Source organism: Lagopus leucura, unplaced genomic scaffold (assembly GCF_019238085.1).
Source record: "Lagopus leucura isolate 7727_CA_CO unplaced genomic scaffold, USGS_WTPT01 Super-Scaffold_1, whole genome shotgun sequence".
NCBI classification, from domain to species: Eukaryota; Metazoa; Chordata; class Aves; order Galliformes; family Phasianidae; genus Lagopus; species Lagopus leucura.
In genome coordinates, this window is record NW_024962250.1 from 20,795,369 (window position 1) to 20,822,307 (window position 26,939).

The 26,939-nt window shown below is 41.3% G+C and overlaps 3 protein-coding genes across 7 annotated transcripts in view; 2 read left to right on the forward strand and 1 right to left on the reverse strand.

Annotated features, from left to right (window-relative positions):
- BBOF1 (basal body orientation factor 1) overlaps window positions 1-16,040 on the forward strand; it is an 18,721-nt gene extending 2,681 nt beyond the window's left edge. The window contains exons 3-10 of one of the 3 annotated variants that reach the window (XM_042885894.1): window positions 1,269-1,412; window positions 2,366-2,446; window positions 2,819-2,889; window positions 3,172-3,316; window positions 3,733-4,232; window positions 5,742-5,846; window positions 6,541-6,609; window positions 14,179-16,040. In XM_042885894.1, coding sequence (XP_042741828.1) covers window positions 1,269-1,412; window positions 2,366-2,446; window positions 2,819-2,889; window positions 3,172-3,316; window positions 3,733-4,232; window positions 5,742-5,846; window positions 6,541-6,609; window positions 14,179-14,206 — 1,143 coding nt within the window. In that variant the 3' untranslated portion in view covers window positions 14,207-16,040. Of the gene's footprint in view, window positions 1-1,268; window positions 1,413-2,365; window positions 2,447-2,528; window positions 2,565-2,818; window positions 2,890-3,171; window positions 3,317-3,732; window positions 4,233-5,741; window positions 6,610-8,511; window positions 9,279-14,178 lie in introns of those variants that run through there. The other 2 variants (XM_042886060.1, XM_042885974.1) reach the window with 2 other exon arrangements.
- On the reverse strand, window positions 7,892-19,455 carry ALDH6A1 (aldehyde dehydrogenase 6 family member A1). 2 transcript variants are annotated; one of them, XM_042885333.1, is made up of 12 exons: window positions 19,380-19,455; window positions 19,201-19,257; window positions 16,868-16,942; window positions 16,000-16,161; window positions 15,360-15,438; window positions 14,505-14,807; window positions 13,959-14,080; window positions 13,527-13,716; window positions 12,707-12,888; window positions 11,184-11,363; window positions 10,874-10,972; window positions 7,892-10,554 (listed from the first exon to the last, which is right to left on the reverse strand). In XM_042885333.1, the coding sequence occupies exons 1-12, from the start codon at window positions 19,434-19,436 to the stop codon at window positions 10,450-10,452; spliced, it is 1,611 nt and encodes a 536-aa protein (XP_042741267.1). In that variant the 5' UTR covers window positions 19,437-19,455; the 3' UTR covers window positions 7,892-10,449. The 2 variants fall into 2 exon arrangements, with proteins under 2 accessions (XP_042741267.1, XP_042741346.1); XM_042885412.1 differs by lacking the exons at window positions 7,892-10,554; window positions 10,874-10,972; window positions 11,184-11,363 and adding an exon at window positions 12,173-12,334.
- Window positions 19,456-19,702: 247 nt separating this feature from the next.
- LIN52 (lin-52 DREAM MuvB core complex component) overlaps window positions 19,703-26,939 on the forward strand; it is a 41,164-nt gene continuing 33,927 nt past the window's right edge. For both annotated transcript variants that reach the window (XM_042870886.1, XM_042870877.1), the window contains exons 1-5: window positions 19,703-19,780; window positions 19,868-19,942; window positions 20,034-20,071; window positions 20,398-20,464; window positions 21,099-21,182. In XM_042870886.1, the coding sequence (XP_042726820.1) occupies window positions 19,762-19,780; window positions 19,868-19,942; window positions 20,034-20,071; window positions 20,398-20,464; window positions 21,099-21,182 (283 nt within the window). In that variant the 5' untranslated portion in view covers window positions 19,703-19,761. The remainder of the gene's footprint in view (window positions 19,781-19,867; window positions 19,943-20,033; window positions 20,072-20,397; window positions 20,465-21,098; window positions 21,183-26,939) is intronic.

Sequence of the window (26,939 nt, forward strand, 5' to 3'; positions counted from 1 at the left end):
GGATCAGCCTTGCAGAGAAGGACCTGGGGTCCTGGTGGATGAAAAACTTAACGTGAGCCAGCAGTGTGCTTTTGCAGCTCAGAAAGCAAATTTTATCCTGAGCTCCATCAAAAGAGGGGTGACCAGCAGGGACAGGGAGGTGATTGTCCCCCTCTACTCTGCTCTTGTGGGCCCCATATGGGAGTACTGTGTCCAGGTCTGCAGCCCCCAGTACAAGAAAGACAGAGAGCTGTTGGGGAGGGTTCAGAGCCACGAAGATGATCAGGGAACTGGAGCACCTCCCCTATGAAGACAGGCTGAGGGAGCTGGGCTTGTTCAGCCCGGAGAAGAGAAGGCTGCGGGGTGACCTCATTGCAGCCTTTCAGTACCTAAAGGGAGCCTACAAACAGGAGGGGAATTAACTCTTTGAAAGGATAATGGCAGGACAAGGAGAAATGGTTTTAAGTTGAGGGAGGCAAGATTTAGGTTGGATGTCAGGGGAAAGTTCTTTACGGAGAGAGTGGTGAGGTGCTGGAACAGCTGCCCAAAGAGGTTGCGGATGCCCCATCCCTAGAGGTGTTCAAGGCCAGGTTGGATGGGGCCCTGGGCAGCCTGGTCTAGCAATAAATGGGGAGGTTGGTGGCCCTGCATGTGGCAGGGAGGTTGGAGATTCATGATCCTTGGGGTCCCTTCCAACCCTGGCCATTCTGTGATTCTGTGAATACTTTATAATATCTGAGATAGTGTGAAGAACCAGCTGAGTAATGGTGAAGCCAGAGACCAGCAAAAAGATGTTTCATTTTTATCGAGTTAACAAATAATTAATTTGAATTCTTCTATATTTCTCCTTCATTCATTTCTATCAAAGCAAACATTCATAAAAAGAACTAAGAACATTATTGTTCACTAACAACCTGGCTTCAATAAAGAAACACAGAACTGTGCTCATCTCGACTTTAAGACAGCATCTGCTGTGAAGAAGGCTCCATAACATTTCTCCCATCCTCAGATTATAAAGAATAAGAAGGATATGACTGATGCTCCAAATACTGCTTTACACTTACTAGTCATTTCTAGGGTTTTTATTTCATTAGACGGTTGGTAGCTTCTGCTGAGTTTGCAGCACTTCTGCTCATGATGAATTTCTTGCATTCCTTGTTTTTCAAAATGTTGCAGTTCATTGTGATTTCAGATATTCAGTAGTGTGTGCTATGTGTTTCATGTTACAAGATTTGGTGGCTGGCTTCTCTCATTTTGTTTCCTTCTTACTGGTTATTTCTGAATTGCAGGAAGACTATTATACCCAACAAATAAAAGAACTGGAAGAGAAATTTCAGAAAAAAGTTGGAGAAATCAGCCAAATTCAAGTAGAATTGAATTTAATAAAGGAATTCCACAGGGAGAAAGCAGCTATGGAGGAAGAGCTGGAAGATGTAAGTTTGTCGTAAAGATGGGTTTGTAACACATACTAAAAAAGCAACCTTTCTTGCTTTATTGTAACGGAGCTTGGGAGTGGAGAACAGACACAACTGATCTACTAGGCTGTTTTCTTTCAGCAGTTTACAGAGTCTGAGGAAAAGCAGTAAGTCTGTAAAAAGTAAATTCCATAGCCAGAAGTTGCATCTGCAATGGGCCAGTGCTGTAGGGTGTTGTATTTGTTTGTTTGCTTGTTTTTAATTTTAATTTTATTTTTAACAAAATCAATGTGGAATCATACAAGCACATATATGGATGCAGCAGAGGATTTAGTACATGTTTTGAATCTATGCTACACATATTAAGTAGTGGCATTAACTGTAACACATTTCAGCTGAGATAGCAAGCATCTCCGCTGACTGAGGAGATCCAACGGGCACCTCAAACAACTTGAGTTGTCTTCCTGTTCTTCAGCTCACCTCATTTTTTTTCCAGCTACAATGCAGGTCTTGGAAACAAAACAACATGTTTTCTATGGAGAAAAATGATCGCTCAGTGGCATTTGGTTTGTTAATATGTAGCTGCTTTTAAACAAAGACATTCAATAAAGTTATTAATGCATTTTTCTAAGAATGCTCGAGGCATTGGATTTTAAATAGTCTTGATGGCTGAATGAATAGGCAAACTAGATTCCTAAGACTAAGCATGAAACAGAATGATAGATCATGTGTGTGAGTGACTGACTGATATGAAAATACAGGCAAAAGTGAACTATGAGGAATAAGCAGAACAGAACCGAAAGTCAGATTTAAATGAATTTTAGAGACTGTGGGAAGATCTGATGAGGACGGTGGTGTAGCGCCAGGAAAGAGTACCAAGTACCTCCTTCAGTTGTTGCATCTGCATTTTTTAATTATGAGGCTGAAATTAAAACACTGGTATTACAGAGGTTTATTTTTTTTTATCACAGCTAAAGAAGAATATCAAGATCTCAAACAGGAGACATCAGGAAGAGGTTGTGCGACTGGAGAGGAGGTTTCTTGAAGAGAAGGTAAAAGCTGACAGGCAATGAAATGAACTTTTATTAGAATGATTTCTCCCACTGCTTATTCTGGCTTCTTTATTTCTGACAGCTCCTTTCTCAGCAGTTTACAGTTCCCCATGTCAATGTAAGTATGATGACTGAGATGAAGGGTAGGTGCAGCTTTCAAAGGAAAGGCATAGGATGTCATGGTCCCAGAGAGGCATTATTCTCCACTGCTATCAGGAACTTAAGTGCCCATGGAAGTTCATTCTTTTTTTATTGGTAAGAAGCTGTGCTACTGAAACTTGTGTAGGATTTTAGAATTTACACTGTAACGGGTTTTAAGCTTCAGTTCCAAGGGCCTCAAGCAAAGTTTGAAGCGGCTTTTCTCTCTTTCAGAAAAGACTAGAAGAAGATGCTGAGAAGAAGATAATGATGACAAGAGAGGCTGCTCGACACGAAGCTGTTTTGTAAGAAACTCTTGCATTTTCTGCTTTCTACTTTACTAAACCATTTTAGTGCTTTGTTTTGAAGAGCTATTTTTTCCATGTTACTGCATGGACCTTGAAGGGCAAAATCGGTGATGACTGAGGCTGTTTTTCTAATTTTAAATGTCAAGATGATGGCAACACTCGCATTTAAGCTATAAGGCTTAATTTGGAAATTAGGATGATGAAGTAATGATTTTAATATTAAAAAAAAGTATGAAAGTTTATGATTAACGTTCATGGATTTTGTTTCACTCTGTCCAGGCAGCTGAACAGCGTTGAGAGACAAGTTTTTAAAGAGAACATTCATCTTCATGGTGCTTCATCTTCTCACCTGAAGGAGGCAACGGAGTTGCAGAAAATGAAACAGAAGTTAGAGGAGGATAAAATTCTTCTGTCACAGGAAAAGGTTTCTGTTCTGGTTTTAGTTCTGTTTCATTCCCCTCCAGAAAGGGGTCCTTGAAGTCCTGGAAACAGATGCAAGTGTACTGAGAATAACTTCTTCACAGCCAGACCTGTTTGCAGCTATGAACTCAGAGTTAGCTGAAGAAAGAAGAGCACTGATTCCATCTTAATGATGGAGGAGACTGAAGGGAGGTTCTCCCATAATGGTCCAAGAATAGGTCTTTCTGTAGTGCACACTACTCATCAAACCTTCATTTGGCTTCTGTTGCAAACAAGAACCTGACCCCAAAGAAATATTCACTCTCCAGTATGAAGGTGCCAGCATCTTGACTACTACACTGTCACTGCTGGGGGAAAAGAAAAAACTCCAAGTTTGGTGCAAAACAAAAGCCCAAGTAATTTCTTCTTCTAATCTTTCAGGAAATCACTGAGAGTTTGATGAGAAAAAAGATCCTACAGATCAACAAGCAGAAAGCACAGATAGGAGATCTGCAACATAAAGTGGAAAAACTGGAGATGGCCTTATGTCACAAGACTAAGGAATTTGAGACAAAGACTCAAAAAACACAGCATCAGGCACTGATAGAAAACCAGGCTAGCATGGTCGAGATCAAGAAACTGCAGCACCTGCTAGAAATGAAGGATCAGGAGATGAACCGAGTGAAGAAACTAGCTCGGAATATCTTAAATGAGAGGACTGAAGTGGAAAGGTTCTTCCTGGATGCTCTGGAACATGTGAAGAGGGAGATCATAGCCAGTAGAAAACACTATAAGGAAATGGCCCAGGCTGTTTATTACAGGAAAATGATGGAGGCGTGTGCAGGGAAGGAAGAGTTTCCCGAAATCAAAACATTTAATAGCAACGTGAACAGCACAAATAGTGTGTACAGAGACCTAGAAGAAGCAGAGAAATGCTACTGGTATTTTAACATCAAAAACTAGTGCCTATCTTCCTACTGTACCTTAAAAAATTACAACAAAACCCCAAAATCTTTGTGATTATATTGTCTAGATTTGGAATACTTGTGGATGCTGCTGTAATGAGAATAATTATGAGGTGTAACATCCTATCAATTAGCAATGGCTTTCTGGGTGCCTAACTACACTTTCTGTCATTTTTCAATGGATTAGATTGAATACAGGCTCAAAAGTGACATTTCCATATTCCACAAGGTGCTACGGAAGTTAATACTGAATTTTCAGTATAGATGTACTTCTGCAGTTTCTTTTTAATAATTACTGTTGCATCTCTGGTCTTTGCAGGTCATACAGGCATCATTCTCACAACGCTCTTTTCTCTCACTACAGTTACCTATCAACACTGAAGCCTAAAAATTACGTTGTTACAATCTTAATAGCTCCTTAGTACCCTGCTGGCAGTTTTAACTGAAGCAACCAGTAGATGGCATGTACTCCCTGTTCAACTGTTGGTTCATTTGTCAGAGGTTCTCGGCTTTGCATTGTAGTTTCAGAGCTTGTTTTCTTCAAGCTTCACAATAATCTATAAAGCAAGCTACTGCATGAAATATACAATAAGATCAGTATGAAGATCATATGCACTGTAGTACTGATTGACAGGATTATGTTTGAAAATAAATAAACCAAAATCTGATTTAGATTAGCATCTAAGAATTTGTATTAGGATGCAGCTTAGTTTAAATTGAGGCGACACATGCCACAGTAGCCAGTTTTATAGATCTCTAACCTCCTGCTACAAACTACAGCAATATCTATGTGCTTTAAGCCATAGAATTAGGGACCAGTACAGCTGTTGTTTGCATCCAGCTTTGGTGAGAGATCATGATTATACTACTCCCAAATAAAATGTTTGCTTAGTATGCACCAACTGTTGAATGAGTAACTCACTGATGTGCAATCAATTAGAATGCAGCGTTCAGCTTATCACAGCAATGATACAGAATTAAAAAATCAGAGGGGAAAGTAGTTCACAGAGATCTAAGGAAGTTTTCCTTGGAAAGAAGAGAAGGGGAAGACTGAAATTGAGGATAAAAGTTGCTTACATGTTAACTCTCCTGTGTGCAAACAATGAAAGAGTAAAGAAAGGACAATATACTTGAAATTAATACATATCAGTACTAGCCTCCTCCCTCCTGGTCTTTATAATCAATAACTGTATAACAGAAATAGTGGTGTGCTTGTTTTATTATTATTATTATTCTACTTATTTAGACAGCCACAGATTTAGAAATTAGAAAGACAGTAGACAAATATATCTTTTGAACTTACATACTATGAATAGCTTACCAATTGCAATGTAAAACACTTTCTACACATACAGAATCATGTGATACATCTATATCTACATATCATATATCTATATATCATATATCATATATCTACACATACAGAGTGAGAGAAATGCCTTTGTCATTTTCTCCTAATCCATTGATCTTTTCTGTGTTTTTCAGGGAAAATACCCAGTTTAAAAAAGTAGATATCAGTGAGTTGACATGGGAACAAAAAGAGCGTGTCCTGAGATTACTTTTTGCCAAAATGAATGACACAAATCTATGGTAATATTCTGTTTCTTCAGTAGGTGAATACAGAGCTTTCTCTGTTACAGAAGCTTGGCTGATAAACTCTAGAGCAGAGGAGATTCTGCATCTACCAGAAGAATCTAGCTAACTGTGTGACTTGGTGTAAGATGTTTTAACCTCATGAAAGAGGTGTTATATACCAATTTTGGATGTGCACTTCCTCTAAAAAAACCAAAAAATTAAACACAGTTCTGATATATCTACTGAAGGAATTGACCAGGCCATTGGTCCATTTCCTTCCTGATTCCCAAATAACTATTATTGTGATCAGTCATGGATAGTCTTCACAGTGGTAAAGAGGATTATCTGGACCTCTGCTAACATCAAACATGAAATAGTCAACCCTATATTTGTAAAGCCAGAGATAACTAAAGGGCAGAAACAGTGCACAGTAGCACTGACCACAGCCTGTACAATGCCTGCTTTGTACTCTCCTCATTCACTTTCAATTGTAATTATTTTGCCACAAAATACAGAATTCAATAGTGAACGTATGTTTGATTCATATAGCTGATTTCAGATAGTGCACTGCAATAACCCAATAGTGTCCTGACATTTCTGGCTTGCTTCTTTTTTTAGAAAACAAGGAGTTTGCTATGGGATTAGAAATCTAGTTAAGTTTACATCACCCTCAGATGACAGTAACTTTGCTGTTGTTTCCTCCTCACAGGAAATACAGGAGAGATCTGGCTACTTCAACTCCAGCTCCTGCTGATGCTAACAAAGAAAGTATAGCTGGGTAAGACACTAAATTTTACTACACTGTTTAACATCTCCACAGTTCTGATAATGTAATTCTCTTTGTCATCCCTCCTCCTTTCAAAATAATGTAGTTTATCTGAAGATCTGTATTGGTGTAGACAGATGTATACAAAGAAATGTATGTGTGACAAGTGAGGAATTTGTTACTTACTTTTATATTTCTAGTTGTAGTGATCTTTTAGTAGGGGCTCAACTCAGCTTTTCATGACAAACACAAAAAAATAAAAATCTTGTGCTATCTTAAAGCTTCTTCTTATAAAAAAAGCAGCTTTAGTATTTTTAGAGGAAAAAAAAGTGAAAGGCTACAGTTGTACAGAGAGCCATATTTTCATCTAGAACAGAGAGTTTTGATTAAATGACAAAATACATTAAGCTGATTTTGTATTCAGTATAGGATCACTTAGAGGTGATAGGTGTGTGTGGAGTGATGTACAGGAACTGCTGAGTCACGGCCTGAACCACTGATTGAGCACCTGGGGAAAGGAGCCGGTCAGCCCTGGGGCACAGGTGAAGGCAATTCAGCTGTGTGACCAGAAGGGGTGGAGCCTGGCTGCACCTCTCTGAGACCTCATTTCAGGGCTGACTGCTGCCGGGGAAGGATCTCTTTTTGGAGATTCCTCCTTGGTGGTGCTTTCCCCGGTGAATCTGGAGTCTTCTGATACATGTAAGCAATCTTCTTCCTTTCCTTTATAGCACCTTTCTATTGTGTAGATCCTTCTGTCATTACATCTCTGGTGAAATGTGTTTTTCTATCACATTTATCTGTCTAATTGCTGTAAGCATTCATATGCCTGGTTTTCAGAGACAGACTCAGATGCGATATGCAGCTGTTTATAATACTCTAAGGCAAGCGAAATCAATTTACCCTGAAGAAATGAATGGAGTTCTACCATGTTATCATGGAGCACTATGTCAGATATGAGGCAGTCAAACACTCACAACTGAAAACCTAACACTCAGGAACCAGATGAGCAGATAACATTCATAAAGAATCCATGGAGGGATTTTTATGGGAAGATGAGAGAGCTCCTTCTAAGAGGCTGACTGCCACTTCCAGAAACAGGTGTGGAAGTGACTGGTGGCTTTTTTTGTACAGACAGGGGAAACAGAAGCAGAAGTTGCAGAGCCCAGTTCTCAAGTATGGTTAAACTATTGAAATGTACATTTTTTTTAGGACTTACACTGTTAAACAGTTTTGAGAATCTAGACTGCAATGTCCTCCAGGCCAAAAAAAATAAAAACAAGCAAAAAACCAGGGGTTAACTATAAAATTGTGTTTTAATAGAGACTGCAGAAATTTGAAATCCTTCATAGTGAGATTACATTTTTGTATAATACAGAAGATATTCTTTAGCTTGTATAGCATATGTTAATTAAAAAGGATAACAAGCAGGCGGGTGAAAAGCCATAATAGTAGTGAGATGAGATGAAGCATGTACATCATGATCAGTGAGAATCTGCAGCTTGATCTAAAAAGATGTTTAATTAACAAAAACGGCAGATAAAAAATTTGTATTCCTGATGCACTTAAAATAATCTGATTTCAAAATGCTGTGGGAAATGCAGATGATCAGAAAATGAATTTGCAGACAAGTGTGGAAGAAGTGCAGTGACTCCTGCAGATCTCCATCCAGCAGGCAAGCTTTGTAATAAAGACTAATTTTGCTATCAAAGTAAGTCTCAGAATTTATAAAAGAAAGAGGTTGTGCTTTGAACAGAAAAGTCAGAATAGCAATACTGATTGGGAAGAAAATCAGTGATTTGAATGCAAATGCCTGTAGACTGTAGTACAGATTATTACTTTATATTCCTTTCCCAGATATATGAATGAATGTCAAGGTGTTATTAGTGATTTACCTAGAATATTTTATCTTTTCAGCACAGAAAATATTTCTTCCAACCAGATATTCATTACACAGCAGGCTGAATTATGAGTCGTCATGTTGTGCAGTAATCCTTCCATGTACTCAGATGTTAACACTACGGGTAGAGTAAGGCAGCAGTACGTATGGCATCAGCAGGAACAACTTCCACAGCACTTACAGACTCATCTGCAATTTTCACTTTGCGAGTTACCTTTTGAGCTAAGCTGCAATTCTACATCTCTTATCTGCTGAATGCAGCACTGGGGTGGTAACTTGATTAAAGATGCATTTTCAGTTTGCAATAAAGTCAAGTGTATGGAGCTTAAGAGCTTTTGCGATCACATAATAGATATGTGGAAATAGAACCAAGGCATTCCTTGGAATGCTGTATGAGGAAATGACTACAGAAGCTCTGGAAATGCTGCTTTGTTTTGTTTTTAAAAAAGGATTTATACAGAGGTTACAAAAGAAATTGGTATACCAGCCTCTGCAAAGAGGGTAATATAGTCAACAGAACACCTATAGAATATCTTATCAAGGAGCAATCACTTTCTGCAGTGATTAGCAAATTTTTAATTCATACTCAAATTGCAAGGTGAGAATTTTCCCTCTAGAGTATAGCAGAAGAAAAAAAAAAAACCAACAAAATAAGATAGAAACATTAGTGGATCAACAGTAGTTACTCTAATAAGCATGTGTTACATTGTATCTTTATCAGAAGGCAGGATACAGAGTCTTCACATTCAGATTTTTTTAATCAGATCAAGTAATGATTACAATCATTTACAATAGTACAATTTTCCATGGGTACTTGAATGAAGTCCCTGCAGATTTTCCCCTTCCCTCCCCCCCCTCATGGCTTCATCTTCTAGGAAGCAAGAATAAAAATATAGGCTATCCAGCTCCAAATGCGTGTATAAGAACAGGGTATAGCAAGACTTACCCATCTCTAGCACTGGGATCTGCAGTCCCTAGAGGACATAACTGTGTTTGAGCAAATGTGACAGAGTTGATCAAACACACACAAAAAAAATACATTTATATTCAGGAAAACACACAGAACAGGCCTAATTGCTTTGTGATTAAATCATGTGTTTCCTCCTACTGACCTGTTTACCTATTCTTCCTACCAACTAGACTGACATGATCTTATGATGCAAGACATACACACGTGTTTCTGCTTCCATAGTTCCACTATTTTAAAGGATCTGCAGGCACATTACTGTTAGTAAAAAGGCACCAACCAACTTCCAGGTATAATGGAACTGATAGTAAGCTGGAGAATGCAAGCCATGTGCACAACAGGAACAATTTCCAGCTGTAAGAGGCACAGTGAAGGTTACTATGTGATGCAGGTATTTATTTTATCCTTAGACAAGTGATCAAATGCGCTTCCCCAAAAAATCCTTAGAAGGATATTTCCCAGGTATTTTGGGAATTCCTCAATTGACGAAAGACTGACAGTTTCAACTCCAAAACTTACTGTCTTCATTGTACGTAGAAGTCACTTCTGTGACACATCCAAAGTGTCCCAGTCACATCACTCAAAGTGAATACTCATCTGAGTATGGTGAGCTCACAATCTCAACATGTAAGAAAGTGGTAAAGAAAACTGCTACAAGATGTAGCCGGTAGTGAATCGCTAAGGCTAGAAGTACTGAAGCCGAAAGCAGAATAACGTTCATGTTCAGAAGGTCTAGAAAGAAACACAAAGTAAAGCCCATCCATTTTCCCTTTCAATTAGATAGGATAGTTTCTTCCTTGTAGTTATACAAAAACAATCACAGCAACAGAAAACCCAGACTGTGCATTTTAAACTTGCCTGATCTACATAGAAAAAGAGGCCCTTAGAAAATGAAGTTTTCTATTTATTCCCAAGGAAACCATGATAGTCAGGACAATCGCAACATGGAAAGAGAGGGGCACCAGAGACAGCATCTTTAAAGGCTGATTTAGTTCCCCATAGTTGGCATAACCACAGCAGGCTTGGTAACAGTGGCATCTTCCTCTTTCCATTGAGAAATGATAGTTTTCAGCTGTGTGTAGAACTGCACTCCCTGGGGGAAAGAGATGCAAAGATCAGATATTTGGCCTTAGGAATTCTTCATATCTGTGCCACAGGTTTAGCAAGCAGTTGTTTCCCATATCTACAGTGCACTGTGTTTTCCTACATGGGAACAATTCCTGTCAACTTATTCCTTTCAACAGTTCCCCAAAGATTCTGGCCCTATGGGAAAGCTTGCTATTTTAGTTCTTGCTCCCTTCTCAAATCTCCCCCCAGTAAGGGGAGATTTGATGACTATTTTCCCATTGCCACTGCTAACGTAATTTTCCTCAGATCAACCTAAGAAAGTAATCTGAAATTTGGCAAGTTACCTGTTTGCCATAGAAATTTGTATCTCCTCTGAAAGAAGCACGAGAACCAGTGAAAGAGAACATGGGCAGAGGTACTGGAATTGGAACATTGACACCCACCTAAAGCAAAAGATAGCCACCATATTACTCACAAGATAAAAAAAAACAGCAGATTGCAGAGCACTCTCCAAAAATGGCAATATTCTGTATCTTTTAATCTGAAGCTGGGCAGTGTTGGCTGAGTAGTCAGCCATTAGTTGCTGTAGCTGGATGGCTATTTACCACAAATGGTGAGTGAATATCAGTAGCAATAATTCTGGCTTGAACATACCTGCCCCACATCTACTAAGTGAGAATACTTCCGAGCTGTGGCTCCATTGGTGGTGAAGATTGCAGTTCCATTTCCATAGGGGTTATTGTTCACCATCTCAATTGCATCATCCAAAGTGTCTGCTTCCAGAACCACTAAGACAGGTCCAAAGATTTCCTCCTTGTAACAAGTCATGTTTGGCTGCCAAGACAAACAACAGAAAAAGCAGACTGGATATTGAATATAATAAATAGGATATAATATATCAAATATCCTAGGAAAGAGGATATAAACACATCAAGTGCTCAAGCTCAGGGTATCCCTAGAATCACCCATCATATTCCATTGCCTTCAGTCCTGGTTGTCATTCCACTATTTCCCATGCCCTGCCACCTATCTACTAAGGAGGGTACAATTTGCAATTGCTAAAGTACTTTCTGCTTTTACTGCCTGCCTAACATGAGTTACAGGTCTACTCTTTGCTCAAAGCTGATTAAAGCCAGGATTAATTCAGGATAGTTTACTTCATATCTTGCTGATAACCTGCAGTTCTCTGAAACTCAGTGCCCAGGACTTATGCTTGATAATAAGCAGTATCTGACAAACACACAAGTACCAGTTAGGAATTACTTTAATCATTAATAACTAACACAACAAACTACAAAATAGGCACCTGACAGGTAAGCTGTACGTGGTTAATATTGAACTATTAATATTGACCATATATAAAGAACTACAAATAAAAAACACTCAGCGAAACTTTTACTTCTGAATACTATTCACAATGCATTAAAGGAAAGTGAAACATTTTAAGATCTTTAATGAAAACAGTGCAGGAAAACTATGAAACAGATTAAAAGCTGGAAATATATAAACAGCATTTAATCCATAAAATCGTAGGAATACAATAGCAGAACTATCAAGACTGGTATGCCACATTTGAATCACACCAGAGGGCCCAAAATGAATCTAATACTTAAACAGTAATTAACACAGCTGATGGCATAAACATTAAAAAGGAGAACTTAGATATGAAAACCGACTTGAGATGTGTGCCTGGTAAAAAAAATATTCTCCCATAGAGAACGCTGTGCATTATATTGATATCTATAAATAGGAATGTGCAAAGTGTAGGAATGTATAATGGGCAGACAGGAAAATGTCATGTTTGGCTGTTAGTCATAATCTTCTTTAGGCATATGCCGCTGGCCATTGCTACAGAAAGTACACAATGCTCAGTGGACATTTAATTTGACACTGTACAAACTGTCCATGTGTTCTTCCAACTGGCTACATTCAAAAAAATTAAGATTATTAACTTTATTCATATCAGTAATTTTATTAATATTGTTCTGTCCCTGGGAATTCTTTCATCACCTCCACAGCAACATTACACAACCAGCACTTCATTGGAATTGTGCAAGGGAAAACTGAGTTATTTATGAGATTTCTATGTGGTGAATCCTGAATACTGACCAATTTGGCTGACCCATTTTTCAAATGATCCTGCAACATACAGCATCAAGCAGTTTTTGTTAAGTCACCTTGACATTGGCAAGGATCGTTGGTCCAACAAAATTGCCGTTTTCATAGCCCTTCACTTTGATATTACGTCCATCCAGAAGAAGACTGGCACCTTCTTCTACTCCTTTCTGAATCAGGTGGCAAACCCTTTGCTTGGCCTGGGGACTGATTAGAGGCCCTAGGTCTGCTCCAGGCTGGTCTCCTGCAGAGAGGCAGAGATGCAAAGCTTTTAAATGTTCCTCTTCTTAGGCATAATGAAGGTAACTACATTAGCAGGAAAAAATAGGAAAATTCTGGTGTTTCTGAGACACGGAGCAAAGATTTGTACCATTAAGAAACATAATCAACAAACAAGAGAAGTCATAAGCACAGTTTTAGATCAAGATAGCTGATCCTTCTCAGAAAGAAAACTTTTCCTCCATGCAAGACTTTATTTGAAACAAATGAAAAGCAGGAGAATTCTAATATCAATCTCAAAAGTACTTGTTTCCATTTTTCCCTCTTACTGTATGCTTACTACAAATTGGAAGGACCTGTAAGTGAGATTGCTATGTAAAATGTTTGTGTTCTATATGGGACATAATCTCAAAGTTGCAGTTAAAAACAAACCTGTAAATTTTGCAGCACGGTTGTACTGCCATTCCTTCCTAAATACTCCTAACTCCAAGTCTAGGGCTCTGTGTCCCAATCCAGACAATCTGCTAGCTCCCATCTTTATGGATCAAGCCTACAGAGCCAGCAGCTCCAACAGACACACTACAATATGGCAGACACACCAACCTAAAAAGCCACAGTTCTACAGAAGCAAAGTAGCTGGTAAGAAATTATCAGGATCTGTACCTGCATTTACACGTAGATTTTTGGCTCTTTCCACCAACTCTGGCAACCATTTCTGTGCTTCTCCCACTAAAATTGCTGTAGACAGGGCCATACAGCGTTGGCCAGCTGCTCCAAAGGCAGCTCCAACCAGCTGGTTCAAGGTGTTCTCTTTATTGGCATCTGGCATCACCACACCATGGTTCTTTGCTCCCTAAAATACAAAACACATACAGACTCCATTAACCAGCCCCACTCACTTCCCTAGCGCTCGGTAATAACATGGTGTAGTAGTTATGACTTTGCTGCCTACAGGATGGCAAGAAGGTCAGCCTCATCAAGTAATTATCAGTAGCAAAGTCAGTGTCTGCTGCAGAACAGTGTGGTCTGTTTAAGCACGTACAGATAGAGGAAGTCTGTCTGCGTGGTGCTGCATGCTGTACTGAGTGGCATTACCATGTTAGCCTGGACTCTCTTGCCATTCCGGGATCCTCTTTCGTAGATGTACTCGCCAGCCTGATTAGATCCCACAAAGCTGATAGCTCTGATATCCGGATGGTCACAAATGAAGTTCACAGCTTCAAATAGGAAATAATACATTATACACCGTAGTATAAAATGCTTCCCCCTGTCCTCATCCCCATGCTGCTAATCTATGCACCTTTCTTCTCGTTAGAATTCTTGCATCTGTCTCCAATATTTGAGTTCCACCGCTGCCTGCTCATGCGTTTCTCCACTCTAACTTCTCAGCATGTGAGCTCTGCCCCAGGGCTCATACAACAGGATTTCTGCTGGCTTTCCATGCGTTGAGCCCCAGGTACTCAAAACACGGGCCCGCCAGTCAAATCTCAGGAGCTCTGCACATATATGATAGGGGCTAAGACAGAGGTCTTTCCAAACCTCTCTAACAGCAGTAGGATCAGATGCTCAAACAGCTCTAACACCTCCACTAGCACACACCACAACGCATACATACTCCAATCCAACAAGAGCTATTATTACCTTCATGCTGTCCATGGATGATATTCAGAGTCCCATCTGGGGCACCAGCATCTTGAAACAGCTTGGCAAGGAACATGAGTGCACCTGGCACACGCTCAGAAGGTTTCATCAAGAATGTGTTTCCACAAACCATAGCCATGGGAAACATCCAGAGAGGAATCATCGCTGGGAAATTGAACGGTGCAATGCCAGCACACACACCCAAAGGCAGACGGTAGGTGCAAGTGTCCATGTCTTTAGTGATGGAGGGCATGGTCTCTCCCAGTATGAGAGATGTCACACTGCAAGCGTGTTCAACCACCTCTGCAGCAGAAAGGGCAACATGCCACTGGGTGATCTGTTAACGGTCACTCCCCATACTCCCTTCTCAGCACTACCTTGACCCAAGTCCTTCTTCCAGCCACGACTTAAAACTCATTGTGCTCCAGAAAATCCCTCTGCTCTCCCAAGCACTGTGAGCTCACTGTGAATGGATTCTCTCCTGAGTATGCTATACACCACTGTGATAGAAGCACAGATTCAACAGCCCCAGTAAAAGTAGTACAGATGTAGTTTTAATGTACCAGCTGGGATTCAACCTCAGACATTTCAGCACAAGTGAGAAGTTCCTATCTCTTTGCAGCATTCAGTACTCACTCCTAGGAAAATAAAGGATCAAACAACTTGGAAGTGACTTAAGAACTCTACCTAAGGGAACTTCTCAAGTTGGAGTTACAACTGCCCTTCTTTTTCAGAAGGAAGTTATGAGGGGAGCTAGATGTACAAACTCCAAGAGCAAACAGTTGCTCAGGAGAATTCCTCCCTTCCTGTGGGTTCTGAAAGCCCCTTTTGTAACAGACGGAGCCAGCAGCTTACGGAGGCCTCGGAACACATCTCCCTCAGCGTCAGCCAGGGTCTTCCCTTGCTCAAAGGTGATGAGTTTTGAAATTTCTTTCTGAAAATGGAAAACACAAAGTTTATGAATGTTAGGAAAATGCCTGCCCGTGAAGAAGGGCTCAGGGATAAGTTTAACATCTACTGAATATTACGGTCTGAATAGATCCTGGGAAAGCCGACAAGGGCTGGACAAGAAGTCAATGAGCTACACAAGTGATATTGTAAAAAAACCACCAAAACCAACAAACAACTGTGGGCTGGCTTATATTCTATTGCTTTCATGTGTCACAACACAGACACAGAAAAACCTGGGGAATCCAAAAATACACTTCTCTCACTTGTCTTTGTCAACTGGCACATTCTCCACCAAGGTCCTCCTGTGGTATTTTGGTAAAAGAAACAAATGCAGAATAATATTCCCTAAGAAGTACTGCTTCTGTGTCTGCTTCGGCCTGGAGAGTGCTTTGCTACCTCTCAGTGATGGTGACTCTGTCAGCTCCTCACTTACAGCAACAACACCTTAACAGCAACTCAGTTAATGATTAAGTCTCTCAATTTTGTTCACAGTCAGCTGCAATGCATTCAGCAACAGCCATCACACATAGCCTCAGTGTCTCACCAGATTGTCTTTGATGAGCTGTTGGTAACGCAGGAAGATTTGCTGGCGACTCAAAACAGATGTTTCTGACCAGTTCCAAAAAGCCTTTTTGCAAGAAGTTACAGCTGCCTCCATTTCACTAGTTGTAGCTTTTGGTACACGAGCAACCACTTCATTTGTGGCCTGATGGAAAGAAACAAATTGTATCAAAACTCAATTTTTTCCAGCTGTCCTTGCCAACCATTCAACAGTCCTTGCACACCACACACTTAATACCTTTATTCTAAAAGGAGCTGTACTTCTCAGGGGGAAACAGAAAAGAGACTGCTGTCTTAGTGCACACTGAGAGGCCTGGACCACAGCTGGAATTCTATGCATTTTGTAGTTCTGAAAATCTTCAGTCTACACTTCTCAAATCAGGCACACAGAAAAGTGTAAATGCAGTACCGGTTTCCAAGTGGGAATTTCAGTGACTTGTCTGACACATTTTGAAATTTATCAGGACTTCACATTCAGCTGGCATCAAATTATATCGGGCTGCATACATGCAGGATGAAAGGAAGCTTTCTGAAATTTTGACATCACATTCACAGAGCCCTTCTATGTGAAAAATAGTTAAGAAGGATTTCAGCTTTCCCTCTAGAGATCAGGGGTTTACTACATAGGGAGATAAAAGAGGTCATTACTTCCCTAACACTGACAGTGAACATGAAGAGGAAACTGTGAAGCAATTACACAACGCTAAATCCATCTTAAGCTCCAACTCTGAGCTTTCTCCAGAAGCACACACACTTCACATACTTCCCCCTTTCATCAAGTGATTCAAGGAAATCACAGCACCCTCTTGCAAACCAATTGTGGGTATATGAGCAGAAGCCATTTCACTTACTGGGTTGTGGATATCGATCCATTCTGTGGTCTTGGACTCAACAAACTTCCCATCGATGAACAGTTTGGTTGTTGGCTGTGGAAGACAGGACAGTGAGTGATCTTTGCCTGAAGGTGCACACATAACAATGTGCCCTATTATGTGCAAGCTTTTGTCATTTATTCCTGTACTCCATTTTTTCCCTCAATTTAGACTAAAATTGTTAAAACCCTGTCTAAAAATGATTACAGAAGATATACATTGCTAGAATTATGTTCAGAACTATTTTAATCTACTCAGTCACTACAATTACTAAGTCACAAAAGCCCTGCAGTTCCTAAACGTATTAAAAAAAAAAAAAAACATTAATAATTCCCTTTGTAAGAATTCCGCTCACTTGGTGCAAACTGCGCTACGCTTCCTTCCCATCAAGTCACTAAGCTGGTTCATCTCCCAGCTCATAGCTGTAGGCACAGTGCTGTCCTGTTCCTGCTTCCCAAGTGGTTCTGCAGCCAAGAGCAGGGAACCTGTTGCTGCTGAGCTCACAGCCATGGTCATGGCAGGCAGCACAGAGGGCACAGCTATTCAGTTCAGATGCAGAAGAAACAAAAATGAGAGTTTTGGTTAAGGAGCTCAGGTAAGTATGGAGAAGAAAAAGCAGGGGTAGAAGATGCAGTTAGTGCTGTAGCATGCAGGAAAAACTGGGGCTGCACAAGTGAAGAGACTGGAAACTAGTAACTGATATTGAGAGGTAATGAAGAAACCTGGAGAAAGTGAGAAACGCTTCATGCTGCCACAGAACATTCACTTGGGGAGAATGGATAGGAAGAAGAGGAAACAGAGATGCGGAGTGAAGAACAGGGATGGTACACAGGTCTTAGAAATGAGGATAAAACCATGTATATCAGGAAGCTGTGTGAAGAGAATTGGGACATGGAGTTATGAGAGGGCGATCACAGAATCATTAAGGTTACAAAAGACCTCGAAGATCATCTAGCCCAACCATCAACCCATCACCACCATGCCCACTAACCATGTTCCTCAGTGCCACATCAACACAATTCTTGAACACCTCCAAGGATGGTGACTCCATCACCTTCCCTGGGTAGCCCAGCCTATTCCAGTGGCTCACCACTCTTTCCAAGAATATGTTTCCTAATACACAACCTAAGCCTCCTCTGGCACAACTTGAGGCCATTCCCTCCCAGCCCAAAACTGAACATAGTACTTGAGATCCCAAGTATAGGAGGACAATCCCTTCCCTGCTGACTGCACTATTTCTGATATAAGCCAGGATACCATTGGCCTTTTTGGCTAGCTGAGCACACCGCTGGCTCATGTTCAGCTGGCTGTCAGTAACTAACACCCCCAGATCCTTTTCCTCTGCAAAGTCTTCTAGCTACTTGATCCCAAGCCCGTAGTGTCACATGGAGTGCACCAAAGTGCAGGACCAGACACTTGGTCTCATTAAAGCTCACACAATTGACCTCAGCCCATTGATCTAACCTGTCCAGATCCCTCTGTAAGGCCTTCTTATTCTCAGGCAGATTGACACTTCCTCCCACTGTGGTGTCATCTGCAAATTTACTGAGGATGCACTAAATTTCCATGTCCAGATCATCAATAAAGATGAATAAATCAGGATAATTCACTCTCTGAGTCTGCCCCCCCAGCCAGTTCTTTACTTAGCAAAGAGTGTACTTGTGCAAGCCATGGGCTGCCACCTTCTCCAGAAGGATACTATGGGAGACAGTGCCAAAGGCTTTGGTGAAGTCTAGGTACACTTTGTCAACAGCCTTTCCCTGATCCACCAGGCAGGTCACCTGGTGAGGGCAATGAGGACAGGGATGCTCACACTGGTGTGATGGTGGGAGAGAGATAAGAGGACAAATCAGGAAAGTAAATGGGGCTGACTTGGACAGGTCGTGGCAGTGAAAAGTGGAGGAGTGAAAAAGGAAGAGAACGGGGCTGAGGCACTGTCAGTGAGCAGGGCTGAAGTGAGATGTCTGACCTAATGCCGGTAATGGATGAGCGAGGCCTTGGCTTGCGAAGGAATACCGCAGTGGGTTAAAATAAGAATAAAACGTTACAAGTGCTGATGTGGCTGACATTACAGTGGGGCAAGCGGAGCCTCGGACTGCGTTCGGGAGAAGACCATCTCCTCCAGAACTGAAGGAAGTGCAGGAAATCCGAGCTCCTCCCGGCCCGGCAGAACCTCGGTGAACTACCCAACAGCAGCCTCACCGCCCCGCAGCCCCACCGCCCCGCCGCAGGCCCCCCTCCCGCCCGCCCGCCCGCCGGAGCGCTTCGCCCAGCTGCACTTCTGCCCCGGGGAGCCGCCCGGCGCCACTCACCACAGAGGAGGAGGCGGCGGCCGAAGCGATCCAGGGAACACCGGTTCTTGGCGGCAGCTGGATGGGGGACACAAAGCAGTCCGGTTACGCGGGGCTCCCCGCCGCCCCCAGATCCCCTACTTCCCCCCCGGGGTGCCATCCTTGGCCCCGCCTGCAGTGCTCTGTGGCCGCCGCCTCACCCTGAGCGCTACGTGTCGCCGCCCGCCCCAAACGCTACGCGCCGCCGCCGCCGCCATGCCGGCCGAGGGTCGCTGCGCCGCGGACCCCGAACGACGCCCCTCGCCACACCTCCTGCCCGCCCGAAGGCCCGCCTCCGCCCGCTCATTGGTCAGACGAGTGCCCTCCTCGCCCGCTGCACGCCCCCTCCGGAGGGGCCTTGCCGGCCGCCAGCCAATCGCCGCCAAGGCCGCCGAGGGAGAGCCTCACCCCGCCCCCTCTCGCCACCGCCCCCCCCTCCGGGGCAGCGATTGGCCACGAGAACTGAGGCGCACTGGCTCGGCTCTGTGGTCACATGGGTGGATTCCCGCGGGTGGCGGGTTTAGGTCACGTGACGCGCGCAAGATGGCGGCTCCCGGGGATGGTAAGGCGCGCTGATGGGGTTATCGTCACCCTGCGGTGTGATCTGGCCGTGCGCCGCTTCACCTCTGCTCCGTTCCCTGTATTGTAGGTGCCGATCTGGAAGCCTCACTGCTGAGTTTTGAGAAGCTTGACCGGGCTTCTCCGGATCTGTGGCCTGAGCAGTGTGAGTGCGGCCGGCCCATGCGAATGGGGTGATGGCGGGGCTGCCGGCCCGGCCCCGCGCTCACCCGGCGCTGTTCGCTTCTCTTTTCCAGTGCCCGGCGTCGCCGAGTTCGCCGCCTCCTTCAAAAGCGTAAGCTGTCCCTACTTCGTGTTGTGTGGCTCTTACTGTGACTGCGACTTGTCGCAGCTCGGGAGGAAGGCACTGCCCTGAACCTTGGGGAATGCTGCTCTTGCTGCTGACTTCAGCTGGTGTCTTACTGTAACTCCCGGCTTGCTTAGGGAGAGCTAGAAAATAGAAATAGACATTAGAGTATCCCTGTAGGGTACCTGGAGCCAGTTATCCTGTCAGTGTAACTAGTAAATGTTAGATCAGGCTTTGTATGCTGCTAAAAATGTACTTATCTGAGCATGCTTTGCCTTTTGTCTTTTTTTTTTTTTTTTCTCTCCCTAAACCAGCCTATTACAAACTCACCTCCCAAATGGATGGCTGAACTGGAAAATGATGATATCGATATGTTAAAGGGTGAGTATGAGCACCATAGGTAGCGAGGTTGGCTGTGAATGGAAATTCAGTGCCTAATGAGCTCGGGGGCCTTCTGAAGCCTTCTGCAAGTGAAGGGATGGGGGATGCTCCTCTTATTCTGTTCAGTGCTTCCAGGATTTTGTCCTGGTTGCCCAACCATTTTATGCTAATTTTACTTTTTTATCATGCTTTTAATTTGCTTCAGTTCTGAAGGCAGGAGGCTCCTGTTAGTAACTCCCACAGCCTCAGGCCTCTTGTCCTTACATCTGCAAAATCAGAATCTCCAGCTGAATGATTCTGCTTAGGAGTCTTTGTCTTGTTCATTACCTATATTTTAGTTAGTCCTATCATCTGCAAGAATATATCTTGATTACAAATGCAGTTGTTCTCCTTGTTACTGCTTTTTGAACCAGTAAATCCCTGGTTTATTTTTCTTTATTTTTTTCTTGCCATTCCTGTTTTGGAATGGTTGGAATGTCTTGCTGGTTGTTATGAGCTGTGAGAAGAATATATGCTGTACGCTGTAAACTGATAGTGTTGAAAGTGTGACTTGAATGCTCTGTGAAGTGGTAAACATATAAACTGCCACTAGAGGGCTACAGACAGTGTTAAAAATCACACTTTTTCTTCTTAGAGCTGGGAAGCCTCACTATAGCTAACCTGATGGAGAAGGTTCGTGGCCTGCAGAACTTGGCTTATCAGCTGGGACTGGATGAATGTGAGTTTTGTGCACAGATGTGACCACTGTGTTATAAATCTTGCCACTGAAGTGTGTGTTTGTGTTGCACTTACAGTCAGAAAAGTACATTTACAGATGTGGGAAGTGGCGCACAATTATGACAGCGCAGTAGAGAATTTTCTGAAGAAGAAAAGAGTGCTTCTCTAAGCAAGTCTGTCATGGGTGCAGTGAAGCCTAATAGAGCACAATTAAAAGAATTTCTTATTTTAGATTTTTTTTTTTCCTGTTTTGTATGTTAAGGTCTGGTTTTTCTAGTGGCCCATAAATTTCTGACTTAGCTTTGGCGTAGGGAAATCACAGGTTTTGCTTCTTAGGTGCTAACACTCTTTATCAGAGTATCTGTGCCAGCACTTCCATGAAACCTTTTGTACTGCCTATAGAGTAAAAATTTAACTGGTGTGAAGGATTCTGTTAGCCATTAGTGCTCTTGCAGCTTTTGGCCTCTCAGTTATTTTTCTCCATAGTCAGCAATAGCAGGAGGTACTGTGGCTGCATTCTGAAGTTGACCTTCATCCCACTTACAACAACCAGTTCATGTCTGTGCCTTTTTTAAGGAGGGGGAAAAAAGATGCCTTTTTTTGTCATCGTTGCATTTAGGATTTTGCTGTTAATGTGGTGATCCAGCTTTGAAGATTCCAAAGGGATTGTGTTTCCTTTAAACGGTACCTGTGCATATTGATGCAATTAATTTTTTCTTCTTTATTTTGCTTTGTCATAGACTTCAGTTACAGCTAACTCTTGGGCTTTACATGTAGCTTTGAACATTTTTAGACTTAAAGATTTTTCAGCTTCATTTCAGTGGGTAACAAAAAGTGGGTTAAACTTTGAAGTCTCATGATAGTAAGCCTGGAATACCCAAATGCTTTCTTATCAATAGGTCATTAAGCCTGTTTGAACACGTTCTCCATAGGTAGAAATTTACTTTCAGTGCTAACATCTGCAAAGATTGAATAAGGCTTTTAGTGGAGTAGAAGTTATACTTTAACAATGGAAGTCTTAATCAAATAATAAGATTGGCAGATGATTGGCCTTCTCAATTAAGCTGTAGGTTTACATGTCAAGCAGCTTTGGTGTGCTAAATAGAGTTTAAGCAGAACTCAAGAGAGCAAAAAAGATTAACAACTTTTTGTTGTGTTTATTTCTGTTTATTTTTACTGGAAAGAAATATGAAAAGAAGACCAAGTAAGAAAATAGAAGATCTGAGATTTGAGAGTGATATCCATTAGTGTGTAGCAATTGAAATATTAAATTTCTAAGGTGTATATATAACCTCTCATCGTATTTGCAATTTCTTTTCACTGAAGTCTACCTTGCTTTAACCTGTAATACATTGAATGCTTTGTGTGTCATGACATATATGTTTATGTTGGGAAATCTTTCACATATAAGGAAATGCTGAGCTTGAACATGGGCTCTCAGGGCTATTTCTTTCAGTACTATCTTTTTCTCTTGTAGACTTAGGTTAGTAAGAGAACAAGAAGAAAAATCCAGAAGATCTGCTCATTAAAGTTAAAGAGCTCGTGGTTTTGTTTCAGTGGTATATGATTTGATTTTGCCTTTTTGGATTGAAACTTAGTATTTCACATTTTACATAGTGATGATCAAAACTGCTTACCAAAAACAGAATTAAGAAACCCTGCTGATTGCCCTCCTCTAGATGGCAGCATGAAGCTTCTGACAGCGGTCCTGAGACTTCAAAAATATTGTGCAGTCTGTCATGATTTGAAGTTCTTCTCAAGGGTTACTTTGACACTTTGTGTTCTAAATTTGCACTGTCCTTTTGACAATATTTTCTTGTTTCCTCTGTACTGTGTGAGAAACAATTCTGCTTCATTGTGTCAGTATTTTATTTACTTTACTTTCCAGTGCTGCCTTCTACATTCCAATTCCTTTGTATTTTCAAAGGCTTTTGTTTTTGTCTGAGTTACTGGTAAAAATGCTGTCTGGACCATGATGATTCCTGCAGTGCTCCATGACCAAAATGCCTGTTTATTGACTTTGTAATTATGTTGTGAGATCTGTTATTGAACCAGTTCATGGCACTCTTCACATTAATTTTGTATGATGATTCATTTGGTTAAAGGAAGTGTGGGACTGAATACCTCTGTGAAGTTTATCAAGGCAGGATTCCGGCACTTAAAATTACATTTTGTCAAATCTATTGCTCAGATTTCAGTTTGATTAATTTAATCATTACTGAATTATATGCCGCCTTAAATTCATATGAGCTTCTTTCTAGTTTGCCTGGGCTCAATGGAAGGGTGATATACTCCTAAACACTTGGGTTATTCTACCAGTTATTTTAAAATGCTAGCACTATGCTAGCTGTCTTCAGTGTCTGAGAGCATCTTGTGTGGCCCAGGGGTGCATACATGCTGCCTGTTTGTAAAGTATTGCTGATGCTGGAATAACTATCAGCCTGCTGTGCTGTTGTAGGGTAGATTTGATGATATCACCAGTGCAAGGCTTTCTTCAAAGCCAGATTCTTTTTAAGGTCTGATGTATCTGGGAAGGTAATGGTACTTGTTTACATTATCTTCGATACTAGAAAACTCAGAATAACTGACCTTACAAACATGAATACTGTTTATACTTTCCCTGTCTGCAGTGCTAGTCTTCTCTTTTGGGTTAGATTATATTTCTGTTTGGAGCTGAAGCTGTTTTGTGCTTTTCTTCCTGTAAAATTAGGAATGTATAATGACTGCATTGTCCAATCTCAAATCCTCGTACTTCAAGAGCAATGAGATTGTTACTGGACATGGTCAACCAAGTATCCCTCTTAGTTTTGTGTGCCCTGGCTTTCACTGGAATCCAGGAAGTTTTGTCCCATTTCCTTTTCTGTAGCACCAATTTCTTTTCCATATATGTTCAACATGGTCAAGCAAATTAAATAGCTATCCTATAGTGGAGGAGCTGTTTGATGCTAACTAAGGGGCCAAGAATTAGCCTTGGATGAGGCGGGGATGTCAGGTAAACAACGAGGGTGTCAGTCTTGAAGCACCAATGATAAAGGAGAAGTCAGCTAGGATGTAGTCAGAATTAGTGATAGTTTTCATTAATGTGAAAAACGAATAAATAAGTTAGGAGTTTTTTTTTTTGCCTGGATAGACAACTGTGCCATGTGTGGAAAAATGTCTGTAGAACTGCTGAATGCGGAGGATGCACGTATGGGGAGCAGCTTTTCGCTGTTTCTCTAAGTATGGGGGCCAGTGAGAACCAGTGGTGTGTCAGGACAAAAGCAAGGTGGAACTTGCAATGTGTCTTAAAGGCAGAGGTTGTGAGTACAAAGTTACCTTTGAATTGATGAGACAAATTGCTGGATGATAAATCCTTCTAACAAAGAGGTCAAAAACAGAGGGCAAAAAGCTGAAAGATTAGTTGGCAAACTGGGCTGTGTCCTTGTCTTGTGCTCCTCTATAGGTATTTGCCTTTGGCCTGTTGGCAATGAAATGGGGAAGTGGAAGGAAGGTATTGGATTGGGGTTGTTGTTGTTTTTTATAATAGTCAGGACTGTAACACATGGTAATTTAGCAACTGTTGCCAGAAATCACTGAAGTGTTCCTGTAAGGGAGAGAACTTTTAAGAGGCAAAAAGAGACAGATAGAGATGGTGATGAGGAGTTAAGCTGTCCTTAGTTGTGAATTATATTTCTCTGCAGTCTCAGAAGCCTCTGAAGTTTATGCATAGTAAAGGGGTTCATTCTAAATGCCCAGCTAGTTACAGATTGCCATTCTTTTCTGGTCATCTTCAGTTTTTCATTTTTCTCAGGTAAATGCTGTGTGTGCCTGGAAGTTCAACTTTGTTGTAGGTTGAAGAAAAAGAACGGTTCTGTCTTTTCTTCTTTCCTTGGGCAGAGTTTAACTGTGGCATGTTTTTGAAACATTTACTTAGTTCTGTTTGTTATCCTTGCATCCTTCTCTTGACATGGACAATTTCAAAGCTTTTTTTTTCTTACTGCTGATCACAGGTAGGAGCGTAGGTTTAAATCAGGGACTCCATCTTTTGTAGATTGAGCTTGTGTTATATTTTAAGCTTTAAAAAACAAAGCATGACACTTAATTTACAGTTAAGTTGAACTTTGTGTAAGCTGTTGAATTGGAATGGAATTGGGGAAAGAAATGAGGATCATTTGTTGTCTTACTGAATCTCATCTTTCGTTTTCTGTAATGAGTTATCTTTCCTAGGAGTGCCTTTGTGTAGTATCAACATACATTGCCTGTGGGCTCCAAGCAGAATTAGAGGCCTGTGTACCCAAGTGGGCTTATAATGTTAATTATATAATTGATCAGATTAAAAAAAAAAAAAGGAAGTAATGACCATAACTGCTCTTTATTTAGTCCTGATTTAATTAACACAGAGGCTTTCTAAGCTCAGAAGCCTGACTATACCTTTGCAAAGGGAACTGGTTTCTCACAGTTTCTTGTTAGCCAAAATGAGGTTTTGGGAACCTATTTAGAAAGCAGACTCTTTGCTGAATATGACTATTTCCTGGCAGAAGTAAGACCACTTAAAGTACTCATGGAGGTTGAGAAGGAAACTGTTACAGAAATAAGAAGCAAAGTGAAGGAGGTTTGCATGCTGTGGATCCAAGTCTGGATCCTATAAGACTTGGAGACCTTGGTGCTTGTGATTAGAAGGATACAGCAGTGTTCTTAGCATCTTGACTACTGAGAAGAGTAAGGAGGGTGCTTGCTGCTTCTTTGTTAAAAGCCAGCACCTGCAGACGTGTGGAGCTTCTAGCACTAGTGTGTCTGTATTTACCTAAAACACGAAGGAAGGAAATGTGCTCTGGAATTGTTTATATTGTTCTAAATATGTTGGACTTAGAATATTTTACGCCAAGTCTAATGCTCATTATGGTCTTAAACTTAAAAAATACACTATATTAAATACACTACAGTGAGGTGGGCTATCTTGCCTAGGAAGGAAACAGTTTGAGATGCATGTGCTTCAGCATGCCTCCATATCGTATGTCTGCCCTGTTCAGAATTTTCTTTGTAGCGACTGTTTTTCTTTCTGTTCCTTTACATTTTCCTGCCTTGCTGAATGAATTTTCATTACATTTCAGCTTTGCCTGGAAGCATATTTCTCTCTTATTTTGTTATTTAGTACCGCGTTTGCAAAGACTTTGAAATAGTATACACTGTGCTTCAAGGCTTGAAGGCAGAGTTTTATAGCTGGACAACAAAATTATGCTCTTTGGACACTGGATTTCTTTAATATGCGGTTAGTATAAGGATTTACTTCGTTGAATTAGTGGACTTCTCCCAGAAAATGTCTCACGTTATGGATAGTTCATTTGTGGGTTAGGAAATGATCAGAGAGGTTTTTTTCAGGAGCTGCATTATCAATTGAAATGCTAATGCTTGCTTTTGTTTTCCTTACCTGTTATGGGCTTCCTGGAAAAATACAAAGTTAATACAGGCGATTTCTGATTTACATTCATAGTAACTCTCTACCATTATTTGGTTGTTTCAGAAAAGCGAAAGGAATGCTTGTGATCTCTTAGGGTATTTATACAGCCCCTGTCACTGTGATGTCCAAGCTGCCATGATTTTCACACGAAACCTTGGCCTTTCTTCTGGTTGTCTTTATTCTCTCCTCCCATGCTGTAGATCTGCTTCATTTTAAGGCAGGGTGATATGGTAAGAGGTGTACTTTGCATCTGCAGAGGGATGAGGAAATCACATTTTCTTACACTGCTCACTGGGTTGTTTATTTATTGACAGGATTCTT

Bases quoted from the DNA above. Each gene is read 5' to 3' on its own strand.
- ALDH6A1 (XM_042885333.1), bottom strand. From the start codon at position 19,436: ATGGCGGCGGCGGCGGCGCGTAGCGTTTGGGGCGGGCGGCGACACGTA. The intron at 16,162-16,867 runs GTAAGTGAAATG...TCTTTCCATCAG, and splicing joins GGATCGATATCCACAACCCA to GCCACAAATGAAGTGGTTGC. The intron at 10,555-10,873 runs GTAACTTGCCAA...TCTTTCCCCCAG, and splicing joins CAAATTTCTATGGCAAACAG to GGAGTGCAGTTCTACACACA.